Source organism: Microtus oregoni, unplaced genomic scaffold, assembly GCF_018167655.1.
Source record: "Microtus oregoni isolate MIOR12 unplaced genomic scaffold, Mior012 000038F_ref0000394, whole genome shotgun sequence".
Lineage (NCBI taxonomy): Eukaryota > Metazoa > Chordata > Mammalia > Rodentia > Cricetidae > Microtus > Microtus oregoni.
The window spans coordinates 11,480,700-11,495,868 of record NW_024543097.1 but is presented as its reverse complement, the minus strand read 5'-3'; the positions used below and the strand labels follow the sequence as shown (position 1 = coordinate 11,495,868).

Sequence of the window (15,169 nt, the reverse complement as noted above, 5' to 3'; positions counted from 1 at the left end):
ACAATTCACTTATTAGTAAACATGCTCACTAAAATTTAAGTTTCATAGTTTCACAAACTTATGACAAAAGTACTCCAAACCCCAAACTCTTGGCAAAAGGGGGTGGGGAGACAAAAAAAATCCTTTTGACTTCAAGAGCTAATCTTTACCTTCTTTCAAATGAACCACTGTCCCAAATTTAATATTTATCTTGACATTATATAAATTAGCAATATACTTTGGATAGAATAGCACACAAAATATTTAACATTTTCTGCACCTAATTTCTACCTAGTTAGGAAACCTGACTGTCCAACGTGAAACAGATCTCTTCAGTAGTGCAGAGCTCATCTCATGAAGACCCTGTATGAATTTGCTAGGGACTAAATAGTAAAGAATGTTGACTACAAACTCATTAAATAACCACTTGAAGAAAGGCAGCGTAGTGGATCATGCATGCTAGGCATCCCTGGGAACACCTGGAACAGTGACCTCCACGCGGCCTTTTATTTTGGCAAGGGGGTCTCTGAACTCTGTTGTAGTCCAGCCACAGCTTGAGCATGTGTTTCTAGCCCTTCAGCTTCTTATGAGTCAGAGTACAGACCTGCAGCACGGGGCCCAACTGAAATCACTACATCTTAAAGGACCAAGTTTGCATGCTGGCTTTCTTCAGCAGCCGAGAATCCAACAGGGAGGAAAAGGGCAAGATTCTGAAATTTTGAAACCAAAGGACATTAAAAGCAACTATCAGCATCCACTTTGTTTTTTTTTTTTTTTTTTTTTTTTTTTTTCGAGACAGGGTTTCTCCGTAGCTTTTTTTGGTTCCTGTCCTGGAACTAGCTCTTGTAGACCAGGCTGGCCTCGAACTCACAGAGATCCACCTGCCTCTGCCTCCCGAGTGCTGGGATTAAAGGCGTGCGCCACCACCGCCCAGCCAGTATCCACTTTTTTAAGGACCTCTTACAGACCTCTAAAAAACCAGAGCACAATTCCCTTCCTGAGCACTAAATCTAACTAAATTAACCTAGCATGTTAAGCTCTAGACCAATCTCTCCATAAACCACCTCTCCCCACATCTGCGAGAATAGGTAGACAAACACAGGTGAGAACGGGCATATAAAAGCACCTCTGAAAAGCAGCCTACACTTTAAAAAAAAAACACTTTCAGCTGTGAAAGATAGGGACCACCTTCAGCGGAGCCACAAAAACCACTACAACTTGAGCTCATGGGGCTTCCTATGTGTTTTGCAGTGGTAGTTTACATTTGAAATTAAAAACCTCTATTAACAACATGGACTGTAGGACAAAGCATATGTACGAAATATTTAAAATAACTCCCAGCTTCCTTTTTTTGAAAAGTAATTTCCAAGTTTCTTACATATAAGAGCAACTGGAAACCAAGAAACAGTTCTTAAAAGAAATGTAACTGAAAGGTATAATTAAGTAGAAGTGACCTTCAGGCCAATCAAAGGTGCGATCGTGAAATGTCCACACCCTTAAGCAAAATAATTTGCCCTCACTTTCTTCGGGAAAGCAGAAAAATAGTTGTATATAATCTCTGATTTTCTTAGGCACAGAGCAATTAAAGGTAGGCTGCATACTTGGTTTTATTCATTTTAACTGCACTTCTGCAACCAGAAATGTATGAAGAGTATTTATTTACAAGTCATTTCCCTAGTAATCAATGCTCAACCTCCCAGCAAGCCCTAGACAACTAGGCATTCCCAAGATGCCACTGCTAAAATGCACGTGACTCTCCAGGTGTGCCTTCTCACACACTAGCAAACACACACTGAAACTCAGCTCCTTTCATAAGCATCAGACTGTTCAAATGACTTTGTTTTTAATGTGAAAAGGAAAATAACATTTCACTACATCTTTGAACAATTTATCCACAATTTTGATCTTGTAAAAAGGTCAAGTTTTGTTTGCTTGTGACTTGTTAAAATCTGCCCACATGGAGTATTTTTCAAAAGTAACGAACAAAAGCAACACCACGCTAACATCACCACCAAAGAAAATCCTAAAATACTTATTTAAAAAAATTGTAAGCTGGGGGCTAGAGAAATGGCTCAGCCGTTAAGAGCACTGACTGCTCTTCCAGAGGACCCGAGTTCAATTCCCAGCACCCACATGGCAGCTCACAGCTGTCTGAAAATCCAGTTTCAGGGGATCTGACACCTTCATACCAATGCACATAAAATAAAGATAAATAAATCATAAAAAAAAAAATTTAAAAAAATTGTAAGCTGGACTAGAATTTGTGACCTTCCATCTTTGGAAGGACTTTCCAGTGTCCTTCCCAAAGGCAGCAGGGCATATACTCAGAACACAGGAACTTCTTGCAAACACAAGAAGAATGTGCGAAATTAAGATACATCGGTTAAAAACAACTTAGGGACAGCAGTGTTTTTAGTGTCACGTATAAGGCCTTCCTAGACTAATTTCAGTGTTAGTTCTAGTCTTTTCCCTTGTTTACATACACTAAGTAAAAACTCTAACATGTAAAGGCAAAGACAATGTATATCATCTGTCAATGGAGATGGAATTCTTTCCAAGTAGAACTTGGAAAGGAAATAATTTGATCATGTTTCTCAGAGCAATTAAAAAGAACAAAAAATCAAGTCTCCTATAAAAGAAAGGCAGTTAGGAGGCCCATGTCTATTTTCAAAAGATGACATAGGCTAATCTACCTCAAAACCAGGCTCTGAACAACATACTCTGTAAAACCTAGACTGTACTGTACAACCACCAATAGACACCGCAGCCTGAGCACTAAAAGAACAGTAGCCTGTAGTCCTATGGTATGAAGTCTCTATTAAGAATGCTTTATTTCTTTACAGCTACAACCAGGAAACCAGATTTCTGGTTTTAACGGTCTCTAAGAGCATGTGAGACACCAGGAAGTTCTCCTTATAGCCCCTTGTAAGGTCTTAAGACTCTTCAGCTACAAAAAAAAAAAAAAAAAAAAAAAAAAAAGCCTGAAAAACAGAACAAAATTGCAGGGAGCATTTTCTTAAACACGATTTTTTTTCTTCTCTAAAAGGTAGTTTAAGCAAGCTTGAACTTATCACCACTGACAGTGATTTTATACAGATTTTCAAACCCAGAGCTGCTGACCCTATTCTTACAGGATGAAAATGTAAGATTGTTACCATGCTCTCCCAGTAGAGGGGAGGGAACGTACTGTGGCAGTACTACACACAACAACAGGAACATTACTTGCAGAAGCAAGCTAGTAATAGTTAAGCCTTAACTTCTGGGTTTTTTGTTGTTTTGTTTTTTCAGTTAACTGCTACATCAAGCAGGAAGTTTTGTTACAAGTCATCATAGAATATAATACATTATCTATAATCCAAGAAACTCAAGCAACCTAAATACTTGAGAACATGTCACTCTTTTATGATATGTGTAGAACTGTAACATACTTCACTGCAAATTAAGCCCCCACAACCCCATTTCTTTTCCAAGAGAATTTTACAAAACCAACACCTAGTTTGAGAATGCAAATTCGCCTGCAATTAAACTATGCTCAGTTGAAAGGTGGGTACACTTTCTGACTCAAAAACTAAATCCCCAAGGTTTGCTTGTAATACTGATTTCCAAAACAGGAAAACAATTGTTTTTAACTATTAAGAAATACAGAGCCAGCAGGGCGATGGTGGCACACGCCTTTAATCCCAGCACTCGGGAGGCAGAGGCAGGCGGATCTCTGTGAGTTCGAGACCAACCTGGTCTCCAGAGCTAGTTCCAGGACAGGCTCCAAAGCCACAGAGAAACCCTTTTCTCGAAAACCCAATAAAAAAATTGGGGGAAAAAAAAAATCTCTGATTAAGAATAAAGTTCACTGAACAATGATATAGTCGGCTGGCATACATAAAAGCCATTAAAATTATAACTTTTATATTTCCTAAAATTAATATGGTCTCCCAAATTATCTACATTACCTTGAAATTGTATCTATTTATTTCTTCAAATAGACTGAAGACTTTCCAGTTGCAAGCAGTGAAATACTGGGAAGAGTTTCACACAGACTATAGTATACATTACAAAGTCCCGCTGTTGCAGAGGAAACTTCCTGGCTCACCCCCACCCTATCCCAGCCCCAATGACATGGCAAACACAAACAAGCTATCCGAGCAAGAATCTGTTAACAGTTTTATTTTTTTATGTTAAATACCATGGGACAGGATTGTAAGGATGAAAAACTCAGTCAACAAACTGCCTCACAAGGGGTAAGAAAAATTCTGCCATGATATTAGCAAAGGTAAAGGAGAAAATTTACACAGTAAGAGGCACCATTTCCCCACAGAAAACCTCTTGGCATTTCCTGAATGAGTGAGATTAGCAATCTAAATAAATCATATTTCAAGAGGTAACAGCAACAGATAAAATTTAAAGGGATTATTAAAATAACATTTACAAGACTGAACAATTCTTGAACTCTTATTAAAACCACAAAGAAAGAACAATTCTTTATTTATGAATTTCATAAAGGACTGAATGTGCAACTGACATCTGCTAGTGATGATCTGATAATATACAATTTGTCCAGTAGCCGAACAGTTTGTTTTTATTGTGTTTTCTAACCGTAAGAGATCATTAAAGGCAAAGCCTATATGACGCTGTACACACAAAAAATGGTCACCGCGGGCCATACTACCAATGAAATGGTAGGTAAACAAATCTTTTTCTGGTCGAGAGAAAAAAAAGAAATAGCACTCTGCATGCTTCACTCTACAAGATGAATTTCCCTAGAAAGAATCCAATGAAAATGGCTGCAATTACAACCAGAAGAGAAGGAAGAGGACTGGTGACGTTATCTCTGAAGGATGCAGCTGAGGTGGATCCCGGTTTATCCGAATGTGCTACCTTTCTAAGCCGTAAACCTTCATCCTGGGGGGAAAATACACAGAAGAGATTTTTAAAACAAATACCACACACAGGTCAGTTGCCAGAGCTGTAAGTTCCTACAGACAGAAAGGAGATCAGTAGATGTATATGATTACAAATAGCAAGAATTAACTGCTATTTACTGTGGGAAACTGTGGAATTATAAAAATTCCACAACTGGATTAAAGTGATAGCTGGATAATTCTAGAAACCTGCCCGAACAATCACAATGAGTGCGTTCATGTGATGTAAATTACATCTCAATAACACTGACTTTAAAAACAGAAGCTGAGGAGTGTACTCCTAGAAAACTATGTACTCTTACTTCTCATATGCCCTGTGCTATTTTAAATTGGCTACAGCTATTAGCCAAGGACTAGCAATAGCACACTACACTCAGCAGGTTCACTGACTCAATACAACTTGGAAACCCACATGGAAGACACACAAGGGCATATTTTGTGGTGGATAGTATATTTTAGGGTGAGAAACCATTACCAAGGAATTTAATATGTTAAAATCAGTAAGATATGTGTGACAGGTTTACCATGGAAGCTCTCGCTTAGACTGAAAACTGCTGCTTTGTATTAAAGTCCTTCCTTACTCCATGTAAAAGAATTTCTTACTGAAATGGTCTCACAAAGTCCCAGGTTTAGGTTTCTGATAGTCCTGTGTTTTTTGAGATGCAGCTGCTCCTAAAATGCAACAGGTTCTTAAAGCAGGTAGCTGGTATGATAGCATGTGTCAGGTGGTCCTGGGGAAATTAGACAGCATCTCCAACTTCATTACAGTTCAGTTTCCTACTCTGATATTAGGGTGTGAAAAGTGACAGACGTCACTGCCAGCTGTACTGTCAATTCTGATCTAGGGTAGAGACAAGTGCTCTATCCTCTGAGCATCACACTACTGTCCTAGCCTGCGGGGATAAACAGCACTAGTGTGTTGTGTAGTTAAGGTTATATGCATCAGGTGCATTTTCAACTTGGGATAACTTCACCTTCCAATGGGTTTATCAGGAATATAATCCTATCAAAAGTCAAAAGACTAAAATATGCCTATTTTATTTCCATCACTGGATTTCCAGAAACTTCATTTCTTTAGTCTTATACTAATTAGCTCCAGGTAGTAAGAGCAATCAAATGTGTTAAGTAATTAGATTAGCAAGAAGATTAAATATAAACATACAGAGACTGTTAAAAGACACTAACACATTCTTTGTACCGTGATTCCAATTCATTCATTCCCAACCCAGAAAACTTACTCTCAGGTGTCGGTTTTCTTCTGACAGCTTCATCATCTCTCCCTGAAGCCTCTTACACTCTTCCATCAGTTTCCTTGTTTCCGTGTCATTGAGTGAAACACTATGTGGTTTTGGCAGGGGTCCATCTTGTTTGGATGCATTCAGTGGAACAGCTTTGCTAGGTTCCATATCATTCTGTATTTCAAAAATATTGGGAATCTTTAGCTAAAAACAATTATGGATTTTAACTAATAAAAATCTAAACTCTACATTTTTCTAAAAATTTTCCTAAAAAGGTGACAAGTTTGAACTAATTATTAAGACTTTACTAGTACCAAATAGACTCTACTGGTACCTGTAGACAGTTTTCAGTGGAGTATGTCAATAAATACCAGCAGTTAGATAAACCAAAATAAAGTCTACTTCCTCTACTCCTGCACCCTTGGCACTTACCTTAACATAGTATTTAAAAGGTATCATAATAATTGATCTTTTACATTCTTTCCTCCAGAATTTCAAAAGCTGGGAGAGCCATTTCTCTTGTTATTTTTACCCCTAAACACACACTTTGGCCAACAATAGTCAGTCCAGGAAAATACACGGAATGACTAACTCCAGGTAGTTTCCAATGGTCTGACTCTGCAATCAAAAGAGGTTTTAGGAGCTAGAAGTTACAGGACAGCCTGATAATCTTTCCAGTAAATTTGCAGCTGCCTAAGAACATTCAGCCAAAACAAATCTCATGTCTACTAATGGAATAAAGTAACTAAAAGATACAAATATTGAAAGGGAGACAAGCAGATCACTGCAATGAGTGGAGGAAGTGATCTGTGGTCTTACACACAAATGAGTCTTCAGGCCAGGCGATGGTGGTGCACGCCTTTAATCCCAGCACCTGGGAGGCAGAGGCAGGCGGATCTCTGTGAGTTCGAGACCAGCCTGGTCTCCAGAGCTAGTTCCAGGACAGGCTCCAAAGCCACAGAGAAACCCTGTCTTGAAAAACCAAAAAGAATAAAAAAAACAAAAACAAAAAAAAAAACAAATGAGTCTTCAAATTCTAAGACTGTCCAGTTAGTGTGATCCATTGTGATGTACTATTTAAGAAGTAAATTAAAACAATTTTCAAAACTGCAAGGTCCAAATTAATCCTTCTCACTATCAGTGTTTCGAAGTCTGTAATCTAAACTGTTTTCTTCACCCCAACATCATTCACGCCACTACACACCATCATAGCACAGTCATCTTTTTCATTTTACATTTCCAGCAGTTAAAAATTTAGGTTGCTTAGGAGGTTAAGTCAGTAAAAGAGCATTTGATAGCAAACAGAAAACCCTGGGTTTGCTACTGACAACAAAAAATAAATAAATAAAAATAAAAGATAAAGGCAAGCTTTATCCAACTATAAACTGCTAATCAAGGCATTTACAAAATTAAATTTCATGACATTGGATAGTAGTCATTTGTACCAAGATCAGAGACTGCATATCCATCTGGCTGCCAGGTCTAGAATCACCTAGGACTGACTGTCAACAACCCTATGGGAGGGCCTGGAAATGTTCTATACTAGGTTAAGTAAGGTGGCACCATTACATGGACTACAGAATAAAAGAAGAAATCTGAGCACCGGAACTCACTGTTGTTTCCTGCCTGAAGGCGCAATGTGACTACCAGCTACCACTGCCAGACTCAACTGTTCCCTCAAACCGTAAGCCAAGCTTTCCTCCTGAGGCTGCCTATGCCAGTACATTGTGAAGGCAACAAGCGGTTCTAATGAACAACACTAGATATCTGACCTGTCGGCAGATTTTCCCACTTTGCAAGTTTCACAGTTGAGAAGCGGAGCTTCCTTCAAAGTTGAAGAGACGCTTACCTCAATTTGCTAAGCTTCTCTTGCTGACACTATTCTTTACCATAATCTTGCCAACGCCCAACCAAGGCCATCTCTGACATAAAAAACCTGTACCTGATATATTGCTAAAATGTTTATTTTTTCTTGACAACAATTAAAATCCACTTCAAAATGAGTTTTCATTTCCATCCCGCACAATCCAACTTGACTTTCAAAAAGGAAGACATGTGCCTCCCTCTGTAAAGGAGGCAATATTCAACAAAAGGCAAACACAGAGTTCTCAAGAATTGCTTAAGAACGAAGAAAGTACTGGGCTTAGAGCATTTGTCTCACATACCTAAGGTCAAACCCCAGTACTGGGGGGCAAAAGTTGAGAGAAAAATCATACTGTTAGCCCAATGTTGACTACAGGATGACATATATAAAACTAATATTGGGAGAGAGGGGAATCCCAATGACTCTAAAATAAAAAAATTTTAATTCTCAAAAAATTTATATGTGGGATGTAGTGAGTGCATGCCTTTAATCCTGGCGGATAAAGGGGATCTCCATGAATTAAAGGCCAGCCTTGTCTACATAGTAATATTCAGGACTATATCGAGATCAAAACACACACAGACACACACACGTTACATAGCAACCACTATTTCTGTATTAATCAAAAAACAAACTACTATTCCTATTATCCTCCAGTACTAAGGTCCTTAGTTCAATCCCAAGTACTACAAATTAAAAGAGCCAGCATTAATATAAAAATGTAGGTGTGCATCTTGTTTTATGAATCTTTTAATTACTTAAAGTGACACAACATTTCATTACTCCATTTGGTACCTAACAAAACCACTCAACACTTCATTTGTAGAAGTCTGAAGGGCAGTTTCCTATTGTTTGGGATTTGTAGCTGTTTAAAAACTATTCACGGGCTGGAGAGATGGCTCAGAGGTTAAGAGCATTGCCTGCTCTTCCGAAGGTCCTGAGTTCAATTCCCAGCAACCACATGGAGGCTTACAACCATCTGTAATGAGGTCTGGTGCCCTCTTCTGGCCTGCAGGCATATACAGAGACAGAATATTGTATACATAATAAATAAATAAATATTAAAAAAAAACTATTCACAATGCCTAGCAGATGCGAAGAATCTAATCTGTGCATTTCTGATGTATAAACATGCACAACCTAGCTCAGCTGGGGGTCAAGAGGGAAGCTGAGTCATCTGTGAGGAACATTACACAGGTGACTAGGCACTTCCAATGGGAACCTCCATTATTGAGACTGGCTGCAGAAAACCAGCTTGCTCTTTTTAAAGTTCCTTCAGATTGATCCAGAAAGAAGATAGCTCTTAGGATCATGAAATAAGCACACACACAAAAAAAAAGGAAGAAGAAAAAAGGGAAAAAAAGACTCAACATGCTGTGACCCTTACAAACCAACAGTAACATCATGTTAACACCTCAAATAAGAACAAGCTAAGAGTCAAGACTGTGTGTCAAGAAGACAACATACCAATATGTTATACATTTTCCACTGAGAAGAAAGGAACTAAAGGACATTTTTAGGTCACTATTTTGAGTAAAGGGTGTCAATACATAAAGATGTATACCTAAACTATGGCTATACTGTCAGAATTAAAGTTTTAATCTGTGAATTGAAATATCTGAAAAACAATGCTCTCTGAATTCTTTTTCCTACACAAACAGCAAATGTATGGTTTCTCTAGGCCCATGATCAGCATAAATAAATAATTACAAATTATAAAGCCAAACATAACTAGAAATTAGATAAAAGGTTTGTTTGTATGTTGGAGACAGGTTACCATGCAGCCATAGCTAGCTTGAAACTAGCTATATAGACAGGCTGCCTCTGAACTCACAAGAGCTTTCTGCCTAGCTCTGCCTCCCTAGAATTAGGATTAAAGGTGCAGCTAATAGAAGATATTTTTAAAGCCTTTTTAGGGGGCTAGAGATGGTACGGTGGAGGAAAAAAAAACACTGGTTGTTCTTCCAGAAGACCTGTTTGATTCCTAGCACCAACATGGTGGCTCACAATCTGTAACTCACATCTGTAACTCTAGTCCCAGGGGATCTTATGCCCTCTTCTGATCTCCCCTGGCACAAGGCATACACATACATATATACAACAAACAGGCCAAACACCCACACATATAAAATTAAACTAAAAAAAAAATTTTTAAGCCTTATTGTATGCATTTCTCCTTCTAAGCCAAATTAAAGTATAAGAACATATAGCATTTAATTATTAATCTTAATTATAACATTTCTAAACTTGTCAGTAAGTAACAAATGCTAAGAATTACATCGCACCCATTCCACCAACAAACTCAGCTACCCTAATCTTATTAGCATTCAAACACACATATATACACAGTCAAATTAAGGCCTAATTTTTAGTCACAATTTTTTTTAAATCCAGGCATTATAAGTAAACAATGACAGTTATAAAAGTTACCATTCTTGTATTTTTTTCTTTCCTACAAACACAAATGCTTGCTGAAAAGTGTTTGCCAGCTCCTACCTTCACTACTTACTATGTATCTGCTGTGCTAATTCAAACAAGCTACAAATTCAACTCCATCATGTGCTCCCCAAATCTCATTCACAGGAAAAATTATACCAACTTAATATTCTTTACTTTCAACAACAGTGACTCTATTGCTCGCTGTTTCAGAACTGAGCTGTCTCTGTTCCTTTCAGTTCACTGTTTTTAAATACAGTTTAAAATGTAAATTCTGGGGATGGCGAAGCTCAGTCAGTAGACTGCTTGCACCTGGGCTCTATCCCCAGCAGAGCCAGGTGTAGTCCTCACAGCTGCGATCTCAGTGCTTTATTAAATAAAGGCAAGAGGATAAGTTCAAGGTCATCCTTGGCTACACAATGAGTGAGTTTAAAGGCCAACCCAGGCAACATGAGACCCTGTCTCAAAAAAAAAAAAAGAATTCTAACTATTTAATATACTCAATATTTCTTATCTGCTTAGATATCTACATTAACTTACTAACACTAGTAGACTCCTACTTCTGTTAGCTCCTATGACAAACCTGCTTCACCTCTTTTAGTTCCCTGGGATCATTCTTCATGTGATAACTGGCAGGTGTTGCAACTGTACTGCTGATGCTGCACACTGAAGTGACAGTTGAAGCAATCCCTGGTGGAGTTTTACCCTGAGGTAGCATTGGAAAAATATTCTCAGATTCATACCAAACTGATTTCTCCTGTATAATATTGGGAATGACTAAAAGAAATGGCTTTAGCCTGTAAAACATCGACATTCCATAAATATAATGCATCAGAAACAGAACATCAAAGAAAAAAAAACACTTCTGCACTAGCTTTTATTTCTCACAAAATCAGGTATGGTCTTTTATATGCCTTCACTTACAAAATGTATATACTTTTAAAGAAAACTCATTCTTGTCATTACCTGAAAAATATTCAGTTTCATATTCTCTTACCTTTGGTAACACTTAACACTAAAGTTTGTCCCATTAAAGCTAAAAACCGCTAATGATTCGTACGCCTTTTATAGTCAGGGATCCTATTACCTCTCAAATACACAAGGCCAATAAAAACCCAAAGATTCACATAATAAACACTGTCGTTAGATTACCATAACTCCACAGTTCCCTACTTACCTTTCAAATTCTCTTAATAGAGCTAAGAAATAATTCAAAAAGCTTGGCACAAAATAATAATATTTAATAGACATCTAACCTATTCTGTCCCAACAAAAATTCCATGTATTTTGAAATATAAAATGCCTTTATAAAAAAGCTCCATTCAGCCCTCTTATCATCTAAAACAAAAGTTTTTGCAGAAACTTTTATCAGATGTTACGTAGAGGGCAATACACTACTTAATATGGAAAATATCAAGTAGAGTTAAGGCTTTAGATGTTTTTGAAATCAAAATCAGACGGAACAGATTATAAAAGTTGAAAAATAGTATAGCCTCATTCAGTCCTTAAAAATATCACCAGTAACTGAGTCAGGTGTGGTGGCTATTAATGAGACTGAGTCCCACAATTAGTCCACAATGCACATATATCAGGGAAAATGTGTGAATGTCTACAAAGACTTCACCAGTTTCATACACTAAACAAGGATAATACAAATTCTATGTGCCATCATATAGTGTCATATACTGAACTGTAGTTGTTACCAGCAACTTAATTTAAAAAACTGCACCATATTTTAAGTTAATTCATAAATAAACCAGCCCTAGTGTATATCTTAGTGATAGAGCAATACCTAGCATGCTGCAGGACCAGAGTTAAATTTCCAGCCCCATTAGACAAATAAATAAGTCAATTTACTGTGTCACAAGAGTAATTAAAAGCTGAAACTATTTGGTTCTGTACCGTATATTCTAACAAATATACACTACCAACATACTTGTTTGTAACATTTTTTTTATATTTTTATGCTTTATTTAACTTTATTTTATGTGCATTGGTGTAAAGGTGTCAGATCCCCTCCAATTGGATCTTCAGACAGTTGTGAACTGCCATGTGGGTGCTGGGAATTGAACCCGGGTCCTTTGGAAGAGCAGTCAGTGCTCTTAACCACTGAGCCATATCTCCAGCCCCATTTGTAACATTTTTATGATGTTGCAGAATTGGAAATCTACCATCTGTCTTTACTCAGTTTTGCAAGCTATGCAAGAGCAACAAGACCATAACTCAAGTAAACTGACAAAACTGCATCTCGGCATCAGATTTTTTTTTTTTTTTTTTTTTTTTTTGGTTTTTCGAGACAGGGTTTCTCTGTGGTTTTGGAGCCTGTCCTGGAACTAGCTCTGTAGACCAGGCTGGTCTTGAACTCACAGAGATCCGCCTGCCTCTGCCTCCCGAGTGCTGGGATTAAAGGCGTGCGCCACCACCGCCCGGCTCGGCATCAGATTTTTGAACCCAAACTTCCAAAAACACAAATTTCATTTTAGTAAACACAATTTAATTTTAGTAAAAAGCTAAGAAAAAACTAATGTCAAGACACTGACTTTTAGCACCTTCATCAACTTCACCTATACATAATACTGAACTGGACATTAACAGCAAAATCTAACTATCACAGAGTAATATGGATAAAGTGCTTTGTGTGTACTTCTAGACAGTTAAAAAAAAGATTTAATTACCAAGAAACTTCCTATTTTATTCATCATCAAGACTTTAGATCAAGTGATCTGAGGTTTCACATTTTCCATTAAGGATGATGCACCATTAAACTCAACACCTGACAGGACATGTAACCAAACGGAACTGCACCTCTCAGATCACACTAATTAAACATTTCTTGTAGAATCTGCAGGTGAGTGGCAAGAGCAAAATGAGCTTGAGAGAGAATCATATTTCCAAAAGTATTTTTCAGAACACTTCCAGAAATTAACTGTCCTCCAGTTTCAACCTCTGGAGTAGCTGGGATTACAGGCCAGTGGCCTCTACCACTTGAGATTCGGTGGTGCTAGAATTAAACCCAGGGCTTCTGGTATGCTCAACCTGCCAACTACCCAAAATAAGCTACATCCCCACCATGTCTCACCTTATATGTGAATCTTTAAATGGGAATTCTAAACATGTAAAAATACCCACTGACAATCAACAGTTCACTCCTAAAATACAAGCACTCCAAGATGCCGGGACAGAAGGACTGTGACAATTTTGAGGATAGCCTATGCAGAGTGAGTTCTGGGCATGCTGGTACAGAGAGACCCTGTCTTCCAAAATGACAGAACAAAACAAAAATTGATCAGCAAGACTAAGGACCATGAGAGTTACAAATGAGGTCTATACTGATGTCAAAAAACATCATTCAGGCCGGGCGGTGATGGCGCATGCCTTTAATCCCAGCACTCGGGAGGCAGAGGCATGTGGATCTCCACTGAGTTCGAGACCAGCCTGGTCTATAAGAGCTAGTTCCAGGACAGGCTCCAAAGCTGCAAAGAAGCCCTGTCTCGAGAAAAAAAAAAAAACTTCATTCAGGAGGTCTACATAATGCTCTGTCTCAAAGTCATTGTCCATCTAGTGACCAGACTGTTCCTACCAACTTAAAGGACCCCAGAGTTTTGTTTGGTTTAGTTTTTTTTTTTTTCAAATATTTATTTATTTATTTATTTTGTATGCAATATTCTGTCTGTGTGTATGTCTGCAGGCCAGAAGAGGGCACCAGACCCTCTACAGATGGTTGTGAGCCACCATGTGGTTGCTGGGAATTGAACTCATGACCTTTGGAAGAGGAGGCAATGTTCTCAACCTCTGAGCCATCTCTCCAGCCCTGATTTAGTTTTATAAGAGAAGGTCGTAACTACTGAGTAACATGAGCTATAGATAGCATCCTCTCCACAGCTCTAGAAAAGAAAAAATGTTAATGTTGGAAGAAATGGAAGCTCTGATCTCCCTGCAGGACACTAATGCAACACTCTTCAATTATGACTGCCTACACCACAAGAGACCCACAAGGTTGAGCCTGCCAAAACCCTGTCACAGAAAGCTCACGGAGCCCATTCTTCTATCCTGAGTGCTTATACCCGGTTAACTGCTGCTGGAAGAAGACGTGGGCTTTTTCACTCATCATTTAGTAAGGTCAACAAAGCCCTGTAAACAAATGGCACCCGTCCTCCTGCAACCACCGTAATGAAAAAGGCATGAAAGCAGAAGTAGGGACAGTTGGAAAAGAAAAGGAATTAATGACTGGGCATTAGAAAAAAGAGGGTAATGGGAGATGAACATGATCAAAATATATAATGAACATTCATGAAAATACAACAATAAAACCTATCATGCACAAGTAATATATGTAACTAAAAAATTAAAGAAAGTTACTAGTGGTTGCTTGGGTCAAATGTCCTAAGAACCAACCTGAAGAGCCTCCTACCCAACCAATCTAAGAATAATGTAGTAACTGTAGGACGTTAAACACAAATGCTTATTTGAATATGTGTGTGTGTGTGTGTGTGTGTGTGTGTGTGTGTGAGAGAGAGAGAGAGAGAGAGAGAGAGAGACAGACAGACAGACAGACAGACAGACAGACAGAGGTATATTTGTAAGTTTACATATATCCAGCACATGCACACGGAGGCCCAAGGTTGAGGTTGGGTGTCATCCTCAATCTCTTTCCATCCTATTTTCCAAGACTTTCTCCCCTAGACCCAGGTTTCAGCAATTCAGCAAGACCTACTGTGTATCAGCAGTTAAGAGCA

At 38.2% G+C, this 15,169-nt stretch overlaps 1 protein-coding gene across 1 annotated transcript in view; it reads right to left on the bottom strand.

Moving 5' to 3' along the window:
* Nucleotides 1-4,113: 4,113 nt before the first annotated feature.
* Vapa (VAMP associated protein A) overlaps nt 4,114-15,169 on the bottom strand; it is a 35,050-nt gene continuing 23,994 nt past the window's right edge. Inside the window, exons 5-6 of the mRNA XM_041631963.1 lie at nt 6,134-6,307; nt 4,114-4,875 (exon numbers count right to left, since the gene is read on the bottom strand). Coding sequence (XP_041487897.1) covers nt 4,717-4,875; nt 6,134-6,307 — 333 coding nt within the window. The 3' untranslated portion in view covers nt 4,114-4,716. The remainder of the gene's footprint in view (nt 4,876-6,133; nt 6,308-15,169) is intronic.